Raw genomic sequence first — 18,238 nt, forward strand, 5'->3', positions numbered from 1 at the left:
TCTGTTCCTCTGTGGCCCACAAGGGATGTTAAATATCTACGCCTAAGAGAAGCATAGGGACGCGGTGGCTCAGTGGGTTAGGACGCTGAGCTTGTCGATCGGAAGGTCGGCAGTTTGGCAGGTCGAATCCCGAGTGCCGCGTAACAGAGTGAGCGCCTGTTACTCGTCCCAGCTTCTGCCAACCTAGCAGTTCGAAAGCACGTAAAAATGCAAGTAGAAAAATAGGGACCACTCCGGTGGGAAGGTAACAGTGTTCCGTGCGCCTTTGGCGTCTAGTCATGCTGGCCACATGACCACGGAGACGTCCTCGGACAAGCGCTGGCTCTTCGGCTTTGAAACGGAGATGAGCACCGGCCCCTAGAGTCGGAAACGACTAGCACGCATGTGCGGGGGAACCTTTACCTTTACCTTTTTTTAAGAGAAGCATACAGTTGACAGTCAAGAAAACATGAGTAATATATTTGATAGTGGAGGCACCACATATACATGTGTTTTCACGATATGGTAGGTTGATGGAAGCACCTATAGGAATCCAACAACTCAATTCTTGATCTAGAATAGGCCTTTCTTAAGAACTGAAACAAATGCATTGACAAATATTTTTCAAACTGGAAAATAATTTTGGTTTTTTGCCAACCAATTTAAAGATTATTTTTTTTGCCACTAAGAGGGTATTGATTGGGCTGGCTTTTTTTGGTCTTAATATATAGTTTCATTCCAGCAATCCAGAATAATTGGGATTCCAAAGTAGGTGATTTTCTTCTCCTTCAATTTTTTTCGCTCCAGGGAGGCAAGGGTTTTTTGCACACATAAAATTTTTTCGTATTACAGGATACATCATTCCATTTTCCAGCCTCACCAAGCTCTCCACAGTCTTCATTACTGCTGTGGTCATTGGGTTCGCCTTCTAACCAATTCCTAAAGAAGGAAGATAGTCAAATTAGTTTGAGAGAAATTCAGAAAGAGATGCCATTCCTCTCCACCCATATCATCTTCTGCCTGCCAAGTATAACGCAGAAAGTCTGTACTCTTCCAGTGATGGTTTTGGGTCAGTCATGTTCATGTATATCCCACTGTTTTCCAGTATGAAACTTCAGGAAGCATATGTAGGCCTTCTAAGGGTATATGCCAGATTGGGACTGGTTTAATATTAACACAATATCTATCTGTGCAGCATGCCCTGCATCTTATGTCATTCTCTTCTCATCTATAGAGAAGGCTGTTTCCTCACCTGACTCTTCATATCCATGCAAAGACATGGAATTAGCGCTCTTCTGGATTTACAAATGCCAACAGTACTAGCCATCATAATCAATACTGAGGTATATTAGGAATTATAATTCAGCAACATCTGAATTACAGTTCAGCAACATCTGGAGGCTATTACCTAAAGTCTTTTTCACATGTAATCCCATCCTTAGCTGCTTCTTGGGGATTACAGTAAACGCAAATTATCTCATTAAAATCATTGGGTGGCCACTGTCCACCACATTTGCTTTCTTCATAACTTTCTTCATACTATTTCTTACTCATGAATAAGCATATCCCTAATGGTTGACATTAGTGACTTCTTGTCAATAGCCAAGGCTCAGTAGAAGCCCACTGCCAGCTACCTGAGTCTTGATAACACTGTTTGTTCATCTTAGGTGAGCTAGCAGTGAAAGGGAAGGTGGTTGACAAAATAGGTAGAATGAATGAGCAACAAGGATATTAGTGATGAATGAGAGGGTGAATTCCAGGTTTTGTTGGCTTTTTAGAATGTGCTTATTGCGTTCTATCCTAAAAAAGTCTCAGCAATTCTTCCTCACTGTTACTTATGCATCTGCATTCGCTCTGACCTCAAACTGAACATCTTCTTGAAAGAGGAGGGCAAGTGGAAGAAACTTCATTATGTCCTTACTCTAATTAGAAAGAATAAGTGAAAACTTGGAGGAGAGACAGCAGTTACAGTTGATTCTAGTGATCAGCTGGGTCAACTAATCCTCTTCACCAGTGAGGCCATCTTATAAGAGAGACATTTGCTATTTAAAGACATTGTTAAATGACCAGCTTTTTCATCTCATCATCTTTCCAAGCCCAATGCATCGGAGCTGCTTTGGCTATTTTCAAACATTAGGAATCTTATAAGCATGGGCAGATTTATATACTTGCAAGTGTCTAGAATGTATGTAGAACTTCCAGCCAATCAGTACTTGCTCTTCCTCACTACTCTCCATTGCCTACTAAATGCTTACTGGTAGCATGCTGGCAATTCTGTACATGATCTCCTTTATCTTGTGCCAAGCACTGCTCTGATACAGTCTCAGGAAATAAACAAGATAGCCAAGAGCACTGGCTGAGGTAGCTATAATGCTTAAATTACTCATAACTGCAAGTATTCAGTTTTGAAGTCACGTGACCAACAGGGTCATCTTGGATGTTGCCCTCATTTGGAAGATCTCACTGAACAGTCACTTCAAGTAGATCAACTATATATTGTTTTAAAGGATGATTATATTTTTTTCCCAGAGGTTCCCTAATGTATTTTCAGGATGGAAAATTCAGGAAATTTGTTAAAGACACCTGACTAATGGTAGGATATGAAAACTGCACTGCATAGGCTTGTCTTACTTGAAGCTGGTTCTGTAGTCTGTGCTATCAACCCATCTCCATTCCCCTTCAGTATTGTGATCACTGAGTCCAATCCAGAAGCGCTGACCCCTGGTTTCAGCCTGGAGGAAATTCTGGGGTGCCAAAAATTGGAGAAGTAAGAAGGAATCAAAGTTATAACAGCAGAAGCAGCAACAACAACAGTGTGCCAAAATAATTAAGTTGAATTGATCTGTTTCTAGGCCTTTCTAAAGTGCTTATTCCAAAAATATGTTTTGGTTAAATTCAATGACCATGACTCTGATTTGTATGTGTAAGAGACCATCCTGTTAAAGCTTTGATTATGAAATTGATTTGCCTCATTTGTAGCATTTAATAAGGTCCTTTGACAAACATCATCTTCTAACTACAATTTTCTTGACTTTTTCCACCATCAGTTCTATGTTTCTTTGCTATCTAAAAAGAACACGTAAGAATCCCTCCCTTTCCTTTTTTATTTTCTTAGGGAGGAGCCATTTCTCTGGAATATTCTAGTATTGTTTTTGTTGTTGTTGTTAGTTGCGAAGTCATGTCCGACCCATCGTGACCCCATGGACAACGTTCCTCCAGGCCTTCCTGTCCTCTACCATCTTCTGGAGTCCATTTAAGCTCACGCCTACTGCTTCAGTGACTCCATCCAGCCACCTCATTCTCTGTCGTCCCCTTCTTCTCTTGCCCTCAATCTTTCCCAGCATTAGGCTCTTCTCCAGTGAGTCCTTCCTTCTCATTAGGTGGCCAAAGTATTTGAGTTTTAGCTTCAGGATCTGGCCTTCTAAAGAGCAGACAGGGTTGATCTCCTCTAGGACTGACCGGTTTGATCGCCTTGCAGTCCAAGGGACTCGCAGGAGTCTTCTCCAGCACCATAGTTCAAAGGCCTCAATTCTTTGGTGCTCAGCCTTTCTTATGGTCCAGCTTTCACAGCCAAACATTGCAACTAAGAAGACTATAGCCTTGACTATGCACACTTTTGTTGGCAGGGTGATGTCTGCTATTTAGTGTGCTGTCTAGATTTGCCATGGCTTTCCTCCCCAGGAGCAAGCGTCTTTTAATTTCTTGGTTGCAGTCCCCATCTGTGGTGATCTTGGAGCCCAGGAAAATAAAATCTGTCACTACCTCCATTTCTTCCCCATCTGTTTGCCAGATTCTAGTATAGCAGCCTTAATTATAGATGGTGCACTGAAATATATTAGTATGCCTTATGAAACAAAATATAAGGATCTACATCAACCAATAATTTCTTCCATGGAGTTTGGTCACTTTTTTTTACATAATGTATCATTTACAAGTGTGAATTTGTGGGTGTCCATATGTTGTGAATATAATTCACAGCATCCTTCACCATGGGCCACATTGGCTGGCTTGTTGAGAGTGGCGGTTCAGTCAGATCTGGAGGAATATGTTCCTATTCTTGCTACTGTGCTAGCTGCCTATTGCACCTTTACATGAATCACAGCTTGAGGATTACTTCTGTAGGCATGCTGGATTGCAAACCAGAGCCAGTATTGTCATTAAATGGACATCTCTATACCACTTCTCTTTTCACAAGCCATCAAAAGCAGTGGAAGGCAATCTGTGATTGTCTTTATTTCCATCAACTCAGAAATAATATGAGCAAGGAAATTGCTGCCCTTCTGAAAATCTCACCCTCACATCACTCAGAGAAAAAGAAAACATCCCACCCCTTGAAAATCTTAAGCCTTTTTAGTTACGTAGTTTGTTTGTTTGGATTGTCTTGAGTGATTATTTTTACTGTATGCTACCCAGTCCTTACAGAGCTGGGTGACCTTGTACAATTTTGAAATACATGAAAATAAATAAATTAAACTGCTTGTTACTTCCCAAGCCAATATGATTGTATAGGGAAGTGAGAAACAGAAAATTCAGTTTCACCCTGGCTTGTTTCTCTAAGCTAGTGGCAGCCACAAAGCTTTCAAGTTAGCCTTTCTCTTACACAATATGAAAGGCAGGATCAGAATGCAGGGATAAAGCAAGAGTTCCTTTCAAAGGGGAAATTGGCCCACAGCGAATTAAAAGTAACAACACACATCCTAGAATTCTTAGTGGGTTTCTCTGCTATGAAGTTAAGCTTAAAACCGAGGTCTAGTGTGGTTTTCCATACATACGCTGGAAGCATTGCTCAGCTCTGCAGACCCCTATTGAAACTGCAACTTTGTAGGAGCTTTGGATCTCATTTCCCTGCCTTCCTCAAAGAATCTTGGGAAATGTAGTTTGCAATATCAGAGAGAACTTTCTGTCCCATGTTTAGATCAAGGCAGCAGGTCAAAATAGCTTTCTCTTGGGAAGACAGCTGCCCCATGTAGATATACTTCATTTCTTCCTTGGGACTAAAAGGCAAATTCTAAATGAGGAAAAGGTGGCCCACTTCTATCTTATATGATTTCATGCTTCTTTTAAAGTTAAGATTACCAGGCATTTTCATTTTGTCTCAAATTATCCCCATGTCACCTAGCTTAGCTTTTGATGATTCTTAGTTCTGTTAGACTTGCAATGCCGCTTTGTATCAGTATGGTGTGCCATGAGCGAAAATCTTTGTGTAGATAGGCAATAGGAACATATAAAAGGTATGGCCTCTCTTGTGATAGAAATAAATCATAATGAGCTGATTTGTCATGTCCCATGACTATACCCCTGACTAGAATCCACAGTGACATTTCTTCATGGATAACCTAATATTATAGCATCCACTTAATAATTGATAATTATGATTGCTGTTTATCATAGAGGGTGACAACCTTTTGGTTGTACTTGTTAGATTATTTCTTTGTTTGTGGTTACACCAGGATCATGGTGGGCAAAGTGGTGGTTTCATGCTATCACTGCAAGGGGCAGGATTTCAAGAGGTGTACATCTTTGAGGGGAAACATTTTGTTTGAACAGGGTTTTTTTTTATACAGAAGGGCCGATGAGCCTTCCAAATGATGCAGGTTGATGTTGCTTTTTTGGTGACATGGCAAAATTTAGTAGTGCAATATTTAGATCCTGCAATCTGCTCTCCAAAAAGAAAAATATATATCCAGCTTTAATGAATATGCTGATGTACCAAAATAATGAGAAGTACTTTGCACAGATCATCTTGCTTTGTTCGAAAATGCATCAGAGGACATATCTAAGCATATTTTACCTGCATAATCTGTTCAATGTCAATCGACTCCTAGTTGCTTTTTTACCCTAGAGTAAATTGTCTTTCAAAAATCAGGAAGGAAAAAAAGGCACTAGATTGTCTTTCAAAAACCAAGGGGTAAAAAAGGCAGTAACTTGTAACAGAGAAACAGTGGGTAGGGAAATGTTCCCTCTCAAATAACTATGGGTATCTTCTCCGAAACAAATACTAGGATTCTTACCTGTTCATACTGATTGGTAATGACTACCAATTCTGAATTCTTTTCTTCACACTTATTCTTTGCTGTGTGCCAAATAGCTTGTGTGAAGGAGAACAAGTAACATGCACCATCAAAATATTTCCATTCTCTGCTTTTGTCTCCACATGGGTACACTGCCAAATAAAATAAAATAAAATAAAATAAAATAAAAGAACTTTTTCGGCTTTGGTTGCCAGAGGTTTTGGTCTAGATGTCTGCTACCCTGCACTGGAATTTTGGAAGCATGTAGTTTTTCTGCAGTAGAAAAGCAGAAAACTAAGAAGGATATGATCAGCTGGGACCTGGGAGGGTACTACAGCTAAGCACAGTGGAACACAGTGAGTGGATTGAGTGTTCCCCTCTGGAAAAACTCATGGGAATAAACTTAATCTGAGTGAATTCTTTAGTGTATTGAAAAAGGAAGAGGCCATGTTAGAATTTAGAAGAGGGAAACACAATTGCCTTAGAGATATCCGAGCCACAATTGTAGTGGAAAGAAATTATTGCCCTGGGCAAGCAGTTGGATTAGAGGACTTCTAAGATCCCTTCCACACCTAACAACAACTTACTGTGAAAAGCAGATTTTATGGTGGAATTTGATTTTCAAGGCGGTAACTATATTTCCTCAATGGATTTTTGTACAGAGGCTTAGAAGGCTTACCCTGTTTGCCACGTTTTCTGGGATCACATGGTATGCAAAGAAATTACTTGCTTAAAACTGAAGTGCTAGAGTATAATCCTGCATGGAAAATACAGCCTATTGATATTTATTGTCTTAAAGAGCTCCATTGTGGGCTGTATTGGGATCTACTTCAATCAGTACCCCCCTCACCCAACAATTAGGTCCTGGAGCTCGTACATTTCTTGAAGGTGACTTACGGTTTTCTAGATGTTGCTGCCACTTGCTCCTTCCTATAAGAATAGAATTGTACACAATAATATCACAAGTTGAGAAGCAATAAAAATACCATATTCAGAGGGATCTTAAGCACTCTGAAAAAAAATCTAGACCTGGAGTTAGCTTTGTAAGAACTTTAGAATTCTGCATCACACATTTCAATTTCTCTCTGTCGTCTCTCTGTCTCTCTGTCTCTCTGTCTCTCTCTGTCTCTGTCTCTGTCTCTGTCTCTGTCTCTCTCTCTCTGTCTCTGTCTCTCTGTCTCTCTCTCTCTCCTTCATTAATATATTTGTGCTTTGATAAACACATGCCTTTTCAGGGCACATGGAGAGCTGATGTCTTGCTGGCTTCTGCTGGCTAGCAGATTTTGTGAGGTGAATTGTGACCAGATGCTGAATCTGACTTGGTGTTAATTTCTCCAAAACAAAGGAGAGATTGTTGAGATCATCTACAACTCTGGGCTCCTCATAAATAAACCATGGAAACTGTCATTCTCAGGGCTTTTTTTTTCTCATAGAACGCTCAGAATGGAGTTCCGGCACCTTTTTTGGATGGAACCTTGTAAGGCAGGTTGTATGACGTGTGAGTTCCGGCACCTTTTTCTTTTACAAAAAAAGCACTGGTCATTCTTATGATTGGCGTATGAATGGAATGGCTGAAGTTGGGATTACATCAAACATATTTGCAAAGTAGCCCATATGGACATTAAGCTTGACTGATCCCTACATATATTTAATCACTTTTTGGGATTTTTAAAAAAGTTTTGTATATTGGAGAGATTAAGACCCTTCAGTTTGCAAGTATTATATTCGTTAGGTGAGTTTTCACCTCCTTAAAAGGCAATGGTGTGCATATGATATTTTTTTTAGACTATGCAGCAAAAGGATGCTTAGTACAAGGATTTTTGGAAGTTAACAATGGATTAAGGGACCAGAGGGATTTTAAATTATAGTTTTGAATGATTTGGAAGATATTTTCTCATTTGAGAAAATGGAGATTGGTTTTTTTTTGCGGGGGCGGGGAGGATTAATGGTAAGGACACCTTGAGGGCTGGACACTAATGGAGCAGAAATCCTTAGTGCAAATTTTTGAATACCATTCAGTCAAGCTTTTGGACAGAACGGACCAAATGCTTGATAAAACTGATGGAGCACAGTCTAATAAAGTGGTAACACAAGAAGGAGCTGCAATGGATATCTATTAAATTAATTTGAAGGATAATTAAATGTAATTCAAATGGATCCGATGGATGAGTTATTCCCTAAATGACACAAGCAGGTATTAAATCAGGAAACTGATTTAGATTTTTTTTTCCTTTTGGAATTACAAAAGATCTCTGCTAAAATTTGGAAAGACCTTTCTTTAGAAGTGTCTAACAAAAGCATAGATTTTACTTATTAATACAAAAGAATTCTATTATGCTTCTGAAGGATTTTTACTTAGAAACACAGATGATGAGCAACTACCACTGGGACTTTTTTATGAAAGGATAAAAGAATAATTACAAACTCAGGGAAGGTTTATAAGATTGGCTTGTTTGGCCAGAATTAAAAGAAGAAAATAGTTATATCTGGTTACTCTGCCTGGACTTTTGCTGACAAAGATTGATTGACATGACATTTGAACTTTGATTTCTTTACTTAAGGGATGAGTCACAGGAACGAAAGACATTATGCTTTATTTAGAGAGGGTGATAAAACTTCTAAAATTGATTTTAATCTGGTGGGATGAAGAGGGAAGTTACTTCTTTTTCTTTCTTTTTCTCTTTTTTTCACCCTTTTTCACCCATCTGCAGACTAATTCTTTGCATTGCATTTTATTCTGGCCAAGAAATAAAATGTCTAAAACAATTGATTTATAAGTCCCTTGTCTGAACATAGATTTTTGGCTTAATTCTGGCTTTTTTTTGCCCCATTTGGAGAGAGGAAAAAATGATGAAATGAAAGCAAAACTGTAAAAACCTAAATCAACCTGATTATTTTACTTACCTGCATGACTTTCTCTGCTTGTTCAGCAAACCATGATTTATAACTTAATCTTAAAGACAGTGCTGGATTGTAAAGTACGGCAATTAGCTATAAAACTGATACTTATATTTTGTCTCCTGATGCACATGGCGCTATATTGTACCAAGTCAGCTGGAAATTAATGTATGTTTTGTGGGTTCAGTAACTTGCTTTTTCTAGAATACTAAGATTTTGAGAAAATTTTAAAGCCACTTTCTACAACATTGTGTCCTGAACCCATACAATATGTCAGAAGTCAAAATAGCTGACTTACCCTGGGATGCCACAAGCCCGAACAATATGATGATCAGCAGGTAAGAAATGGCTAGAAGCACATAAATTATAGTAGATGTCCATTTCCATTGTGGGATAAATCTGTCTTGAAAGAGAGAAGAAAAAGGGAGAGAGAGGGAGAGAGAACAAATTAAAATCTTGTATGAAAGTTCTTTGCAGTATTTGTGCTTTGAAAACTCCTTATGTAATAAAAACCATTGGATATAGACAATGCTCTGTAGTGTTCTAGTAATATTTCTAATTTCTAATGTTAGGAATGCGTGCACACCTGGCTACGTAGTCTTGTTGCATTTCCCATAGTTATAGGACTCAATAATGTGTTTTGTATATAGCAGATGTTGTTGTTGTTAGCTGCGAAGTCATGTCCGACCCATCGTGACCCCATGGACAATGTTCCCCCAGGCCTTCCTGTCCTCTACCATCTTCTGGAGTCCATTTAGGCTCACGCCTACTGCTTCAGTGACTCCATCCAGCCACCTCATTCTCTGTCGTCCCCTTCTTCTCTTGCCCTCGATCTTTCCCAGCATTAGGCTCTTCTCCAGTGAGTCCTTCCTTCTCATTAGGTGGCCAAAGTATTTGAGTTTCAGCTTCAGGATCTGGCCTTCTAAAGAGCAGTCAGGGTTGATCTCCTCTAGGACTGACCGGTTTGATCGCCTTGCAGTCCAAGGGACTCGCAGGAGTCTTCTCCAGCACCATAGTTCAAAGGCCTCAATTCTTTGGCACTCAGCCTTTCTTATGGTCCAACTTTCACAGCCATACATTGCAACTGGGAAGACCATAGCCTTGACTATACGCACCTTTGTTGACAGCAGATACATGTACCGAAACATAAATAACCCGGCAAAATAATGAAAGAATACATCAGTATGTATTCAGACCTTTTTTTTTTTTAAAGATCAGACGTAGCTCTCTATGCTGAGCAGTGATGCCACCAAAGTAATATTTTCTGGCTGAAAAGTTTGACTCATGGAGAATTATATTACTAATCTTAAATACAGGGCATATGTAAGAATCATAATTTTTCTCTCCCAAAATTAGTCAAAATTTGTCAGGTTTATGCTCCTTTCTACAAATTAATAAAATAAAGAGGGAACATGTCAAAAATATCACAAATGCCACATTTTAATCACCTATTCCCTGTATAAAAAAGTATTGAAATTATAGGAATAGAATGATGTAATATAGACAGAATAATTTGTTTATCTTTTAAATTTAAATTCACTATTTGTTAAGGTTTTATGGATATTAGAGACTTTCAAAGCAGTGAGCTAAATCTGGTAGCTGATGAGTTTTACCTTCTTCAGGTTTAAGAAATTTTAAATTTTAAATATTAAAAAGAATTTAAAATAATTTGCAGTTGGAAAAAGGGAGAAAAAGAGGATGTTGATGTAAGAATGTTTTAAATGGATTGGGAGATTTGAAATATTGATTATATTTTTGCTGTAAGATTTGAAAAAAACAAGTATATCATTAAATAATATACCGATGGGAAATGACTGAAAGGAAACCAAACCCATATTAGGAACTGAGGCTTGATTAAGGCTGCAACTGGACAATACAGCTAACTAAAGGACCAGGCAAAAAACAGATCAAATAACTAAGCTGGCTATAACTTTTTCTTATCTTAAAGAAAAGAGCCTTGGTGGAGCAGTGGGCTAATGCCTCCTTAAGTAACACCAGCTGCCTGCAATTAGTGCAGGTTCGCATCCCACCAGGCTCAAGGTTGACTCAGCCTTCCATCCTTCCGAGGTAGGTAAAATGAGGACCCAGATTGTTGGGGGCAATTAAGCTGACTTTGTAATAATGCCGCTTGGGGTGTGTGTGAAAGCCCTAATAAGCAGGCATATACTGTACATAGAATGAAGGCTACTACTAAGCTTGTAAGCCGTCCTGAGTCTTCGGAGAAGGGCGGGATATAAATGGAATTAAAATTTAAAAAAATGAAGAGATTTTTTTAAAAAAATATGAGCTGACATTAATAGCTAATATCTCAGACACACATTTCAATGGAGAAACTTTAGAAGTTGATGAGAAAAACTTTAAGAAACTTTTACCTGATGGCGGACAACAAAATTGAGATTACTAAAACGGGAATGCAAAAGACAAATCAAGAAAAGGATCTGGACGTGTAACAGCTGCGAAAAGAAATCCTGGATGATGCCCCTTTATGGGATTTACAAAGACGCCTGGTAAAAACTTTGAAGATTACTTTTTAAATGTCAACAAGTGATAAAAGACCAGATCCTGTGATGCCATAAGAATGATTTAAAGGTTAAGATTGTGCAGAGCAAAAAAAAAAGAATATAGAGGTGGACTGTTTGATAAGGGATAAAATATTTCTGGTAACTCCTGAAGGACTTTTTGCTGAACTAGGATTGAAAAGATGATTTTTTGGATTGCATATAGATAAAGGTTAGGCTATGGGAAGAAGAGTTTTTTTTAATTCATAACTTTGAAAGAAGGTGGAAAGTTAGTATAACAGCTTATCCATGGCATGATGAGGGTTGGAAGCTGCTTCTTTAATATTGTCTTTTCTGAGGGGTCCCTGGTGCTCTCCCAGCTTGTTTTCTTGCAGACGTTTCATTACCAAACTAGGTAATATCATCAGTCTGCAAGAAAACAAGCCAGCTCAGAGAGCACCGAGGACCCCTTATTTCAACCCTGAGCTACAAATATTCTCCTTCATTGTCTTTTCTACTTCTACTTTTCTTTTCTTTTTCTGTACCTTTCAAACTTTTTTCCCCCTAGCTTAGTTTGCATTAGCTATTGCTATGTTTATTGAAAGCTTCAATGCAGTTATCAACAAAAAAACTAATGTAACTTCACAGTTAATGAACCTATAAAGAAAAGAATGAGAAGAACACCCTTTTTCAGAGCTCCTTACTCTGGGACAGAAAGATACTTTGAGATTAAAAGACTGTGCACTCGCATCCCAACTGACAGTAGACACCCCTGTGAGCTGAAAGCAGACAACCAGGAATGCTTTGATCCAAACAGGAGAAGCTAGTTTTTCAGAATGTCCTGCTATTCTGAAAAATCATCCAAAAATAAATTGAGGATAGACACTACAGAATTGTGGGAGGCTAACTCTAACATTTAGTTCACCCCGAATGATCCTGGAACTGTTTCAATTGAAGCAAGCCCTCTCTAACGCTAGTGTTAACTGAGTTTTATGATAAATATGACATCGTATCTCCTCTTAACCCAGGCAGACACAGCTAAAAGGGAGCAAATCTGTTATGCTAAACAAATTCTTAGTCTTTCCCCTACCATTAAGCTGAATCAATAATAAGTATTTACCAATTGTTCTTGTTGGCATATTTGTTCTGCTTTCTGTTAAATATTCTTGATCTTTCATTTGCTGTTCGCAGTCATTGATGGAAATCATTTTGCACTGAGATTATGCTTGTGATGGATTTTTATAGCTTGAATTGAGGAACTTAAATATAATACATATGCTCGCCCTCTTTCGTTGCTGCTTCTTAGAAATGTCACAGGAAATTTGCTTGGAACTGGGCTCTTACTGGGCAGGTCCTGTCAAGAAGCCTGAAGCAAGATCTTGAGATGTTAGCTGGGATAAATATGGGTTTCTAACTCATAAGGAAGAGGAAAACGTTCTTTGGACTGTAAACCTGGCCACCTCTTTATTAAAACTGTGCCTCTCCTGGCTTAGTAGGACACTTGGGAGATGACTTAGATTAAGTCCATGTTTGATGTTAAGTTTCTAGAGGGAAGGGCTGATTCTACTGGCCTTAAAGGAGACAGTGTTATGGCCCTCCTCAAGAGGCCATCACCAGATCCTACAGTCCTGGACAATTTCCATCTAATTTCCAACTTTCCCTTAAATAATTTTATATTAATTTGAATGTATCTCTTGTGAACATACAGGTTGTTATATCTCCAGTTCTTTCGGCATTAAGCGAGATGAAGTGTTGAAACAGCAAACAAGTTTATTAACTCAGAACAGAAGCAGCCCTAATAGCTGCTGCACAGCTATTTATACCATTAGCCACTAGGGCAGCAACCAATGGGTTTAAAGTAACAGTTTCCTGTCCAAGCCTCATTATCAGCTTGGAGACAGCCAGTCTGGTTTTCAGCAACCATTACATAACACAGAATCTAGTCAAACATTAAGCAAGTGATCAGACATTAAGCAAGTGGAACAATACAAGATATAGACTGGACTCAATTTGGAAAGCAGAAGATTTTGAAGTGAGGAACAGGTTAATCTTAGATGAAGGAGTGAAACTAAGCCAAGGGAAGAGTAAGGAGCAGAAACAAACAGAAGAGAGGACCCAAGGAGCAACTGCAAAACAGAAGGACAGAAAGAGGAAGACGACCAAAAGGGCGAGGATGAAGGATTTGCCAGAGAACAAAGGACTACTAGATCTACTAGACCGAAATATAAATAAATGGAAATGGAGAAAAAAATGGAATCTTCTCAGTAAACATAAATGGACTGAATTCCCCAATTAAAAGAAATAAGATTTTTAGGAAATTGAATTTGGATATAATCTGTTTGCAAGCAACTCATATAAAAGAACAACATCGTAAATTATTGGAATATTCAAAAATTGGGAACTTTATTATGCATCAGCGCAACAGAAAAAAAGAGGAGTCGCTATATACATTAAAGAGACAATAGATTCTAAAATGGTATACTTAGATGAAGAAGGAAGAACTTTAATGGTAGAAATTTATCTGCATCAAAAGGAAATATTATTAGTGACAATTTATACACCAAATAATAATCAAGAAAAATTTTACAAAAACTTACATAGAAAAATAATAGAAATGGAGTATCAAAATATTTGCCTACTAGGAGATTTCAATGCAATAATAGATGGAAAAATTGACTATAAAAGTAACAAAACAGGGAAAAGTGGAAGAGGAAGATTACCTAAGACATTTTTTGATATGGTGGAGGAAATTGGAATTCAAGATGTTTGGAGGGAAGTTAATCCACAAAAATTGCAATATACTTTTTATTCAAATAGCCAAAAATCCTGGTCAAGGATTGATATGATTTGGATGACAGCTGACGTGAGAATGAACGTTCAGGACATTGAAATAGAAACAGGCATATGGGCAGATCATAATCCTTTGAAAATGACCTGGAAAGGAATACAAAAAGGGCCAAGATGGACTTTAAATCATTCCATATTAAAAGAAAAAGAATTTATAGAGTTAACAAAAAAAAAGAAATGGAACTCTTCTTCAAAGAAAATAAAAAAGAAGACACAACAGCACAAAATGTATGGGATACAGCTAAAGCATACTTTAGAGGTGTAGCTATAATGTATATGGCAAGGAAAAATAAACAGAGAAAACAGCAATATGTATTATTAAAAGAAGAATTTGGAAAGTTAGAATCAGAACTGCAAAGATATCCACAAAAATACTTTAAAAAGAGAAATGGACATAATAAAACATAAATTAAATCTGTTAGACTCGGAAAAAATGTCAGAACAGATAAAAAGAGCAAAACAAAATTTTTTTGAAAATGCCAACAAGCCAGGAAGATGGTTAGCTTATAAACTTAAAAAACAGGAAAAAAAATGATACATAATTTACTCGATGGGAAAGGTTATTTACAATATAAAAATGAAGAAATAAAAAGATAGTTAAAGAATTCTATAAGGAACTGTATGATAAGGAGACTTCAAGAGAGAAAACTGTAAAATATCTGGAAGAAAGTAATCTTCCAAAGATTTCAGAGACATTTAAAAATATGTTAGATGGAGGGGTTACAATGATGGAAATAACAGAGGCCATAAAGAGACAAAAAAATGGGAAGACACCAGGTCCAGATGGACTTCCGACAGAGTTATATAACAACTTACAAGAGATATTAAGCGAACCATTGAAAGACGTTTGTAATGGACTTTTATTAGAAGCTAAAATGCCAATGACACGGATTGAAGCAAATCTTTCTTTAATACCAAAAGATTTGGATTTGACCCAGATTAAGAACTATAGACCGATCTCATTGCTCAATGTGGATTATAAAATTTTTACTTCAATAATGGTGGAGAGATTGAAAAAATATTTAGTTGAATTTATACACCCAGATCAAAATGGCTTTTTACCAAAGAAACAAATTAAAAATAACTTAAGAGTGATAATAGATGTATTAGAATACTATGAGCTACATCCAGGGAAACAAATGGCATTAATATTCTTAGATGCTCAAAAGGCATTTGATAATCTTTCATGGCAATTTATGATTCATCAATTACAAATAATGGACTTTGGACAGAATTTTATAAACATGGTAAAAACAATATATAACAAACAAACAGCCAAAGTGATTGTGAATGGGGATTGTACTGAGAGCTTTGAAATAAGGAAAGGCACAAGGCAAGGATGCCCTTTATACCCTCTGTTATTCATTTTCACTTTGGAAGTTTTAAATCAAAATATAAGACAAGATACAGAAATTAGAGGGTTGGGGATAAAGGGTGAAACATATGAGTTACAAGCATTTGCTGATGATTTAGTATTTATTTTGGAAGAACCCTTGGAGATGATCCCAAAATTGTGGGGGAAGATAGAACAATATGGAGAAATAGCGGGACTAAAAATAAATAAAGAAAAAACTAAGATAATAGTTAAGAATCTTACGGATAAGCAAAAAAGCTTATCTTCTTCTTCTTCTTCTTCTTCTTCTTCTTCTTATTATTATTATTATTATTATTATTATTATTATTATTATTATTATTATTATTATAGTTTAATCCACTTGCACTGTTTTATGTTTACATGTTTGATGACAAACAGCCTTATGTTTATAAGTGACAGTTTTCCTACTAAGCACCTGCATGTCATAAGCATTTGAATTAAAATTACCATATTAAAATCAAATCTGATGTTTTTTAATTTTTATTTGGTGTGCGTTGGAAGAGGGGTAGTCTTATACGGCGAGTATAGCCCAAACCCTATAATTTAACAGGAAATGTAGGGGGTCGTCTTATACGCCCAGTCGTCTTATACACCGGAAAATACGGTAAGTATTTTCAAAATCACTGTATTAGAAATGTTTTGATAACAGTATGGGAAAAAATTAAAATTAAAATATATGTAAAAATTCCAGGGTGGTTATCAATGACGGAAGCTTTCTCACACCCAAATTTGTTAGATTTTGAAAAAACTTGGGCATATAAAAATATTTTGAATACTGATGGGACATTAAAATCGAAACAAGAGCTGGAAAATCAGGGCATCAACATGTCATGGTGGGCATTGTTACAAATACAAAATAGACATGAAAAAGACGTGAAACTGTACGGATTTTATAAAGAGCAAACTGTATTTGATAAGATATTGTTAACTTCTGATGAGAAATTAATTAAGAAAATGTATAATTTTTTGTTAATTTTAAAGATGTAAAGTGAACAAACTAAAGAGACAATGACAAGGTGAGTGAAAAACTTTGGTTATAATATAGAATTAGAAAAATGGCAAAAACTATGGGAGAGAAATTATAAATTGACAATGTCAACTGCGTATAAATTTTTTTTATATAAAATGTTTTATAGATGGCACTTGCCACCAGCAAGATTAGCAAAAATGTTTAAAAATGTGTCAGATAAATGTTGGAAATGTAAACATAATTCAGGTACGTACTAACATATGTGGTGGACATGTGACAAAGTAAAGGCCTATTGGAAAAAATACATGCTTGGTTAGAAAAAATATTAGGAGAACATGTAGTATTTAATCCTGAATTTTTAAAATTAGGTATAATACCAGAAAAGATTAATAAGCAAACTTTATATTTGGTTCTACATATTATAACAGCAGCAAGAATAAGCTATGTGCAATGTTGGAAGAATGAACAAATACCATCAGAGGAAGAAGTAATTAAAAAAATACTGGAATGCGCTGAGATGGTCAGACTAACTATGAGGCTGAAAGACAAAGAAGAAACAGAATATTACCAAAGCTGGAATTTATTCTACAAATGGTTAGAGGAGAGAACCAAAGAGTAGGACTTGATTATGTATTAGCGTTTTATGAACCCAGATCACACGCTGATAGAAAAATGAACATATGTATGTAGAGAAAAAATAAAAATAAAAAGCTTACTGTAAAAAAAAACAGTTATGGCCAATACATTACACCCCTTCCCCCTAGATAGCTCAAACCCTCAATGGCTTTACATAGTCTTGCAGATATTTAGGTGGCCTTCTTGACCATTCAGAACATCTAAGGGTTGTCGGAGTCTCCCAGTCTACCTGCTTGCCTGCCAGGCTAGGTAGACCAGAACTCTGAGGTTCAGTGGAGTCGGGTTGGCTCGAGTCCCTTTGGCTGGCCAGTCCTGGTCGCCCAAACCAAAGTCCAATCATGCAGCAAGGTCTCTCGGGCTGTCTCTCAGCTCCATTTGCCTGTCCTGTTCATCGGATGCAGTCTGTGAGTCCAGAGGAGACTCTTCTATGGCCAGTCCCCCGTCTCCTTGAAGAAAAGCTGTTAGAGCGTGCAAGCTCCTCTGTTTATTTATTTTTTTAATTTTAATTCCATTTATATCCCGCCCTTCTCCGAAGACTCAGGGCGGCTTACAAGCTTAGCAGTTTGAACACTGTTCTGCTGGTCCTATGTGTGACCCTCTCTGGAGTCCTGAGCCGGCGACTGATCTGCCAGCAGCCGACACAGCTGGTCAATGTGCTGACAAATGACTCGCCCATCTTCCAGGGCCACCTTGTAGGAGAGTGGCCCTGACACCTTAACAACCACTGCTGCCACCCACAAAGCCCCTTGCCTGTAATTCTGGGTCTAGACCCAGCCCCCAACTTGCAGACTTCTGGGTTCCTTTGGCTGTGCAGAGTGCGCTGCGACTTGGTCAGGGTGTAGTCTGTCCAGTTTGGTGATCAAGCGTCGGCCCCATTGTAGCTTGGCTGAGCTTCTGCCTGTGGCTGTGCAGGGTGCCCTGTGCTGGCAGAGTAGGAAATCTGCCACCCTGTGTTGTCAATCACCTGTGACAATCCATTTGAAGGATTCCTTGGTTGTGCAGACCATGCATTCCACTTGTCCGT

The 18,238-nt window shown here is 37.7% G+C and overlaps 1 protein-coding gene across 1 annotated transcript; it reads right to left on the reverse strand.

The window, feature by feature from the left end:
- Positions 1-475: 475 nt before the first annotated feature.
- LOC310636629 (hepatic lectin-like) lies at positions 476-12,602 on the reverse strand. The gene is made up of 6 exons (XM_083356604.1): positions 12,507-12,602; positions 9,187-9,291; positions 6,888-6,920; positions 5,991-6,142; positions 2,611-2,723; positions 476-918 (listed from the first exon to the last, which is right to left on the reverse strand). Exons 1-6 carry the CDS (start codon positions 12,592-12,594, stop codon positions 768-770), a joined length of 642 nt encoding a protein of 213 aa, XP_083212730.1. The 5' UTR covers positions 12,595-12,602; the 3' UTR covers positions 476-767.
- Between the last annotated feature and the right edge of the window lie 5,636 nt (positions 12,603-18,238).

This window comes from Vipera ursinii, assembly GCF_947247035.1.
Source record: "Vipera ursinii genome assembly, chromosome: 2".
In the NCBI taxonomy this organism is placed as follows: domain Eukaryota; kingdom Metazoa; phylum Chordata; class Lepidosauria; order Squamata; family Viperidae; genus Vipera; species Vipera ursinii.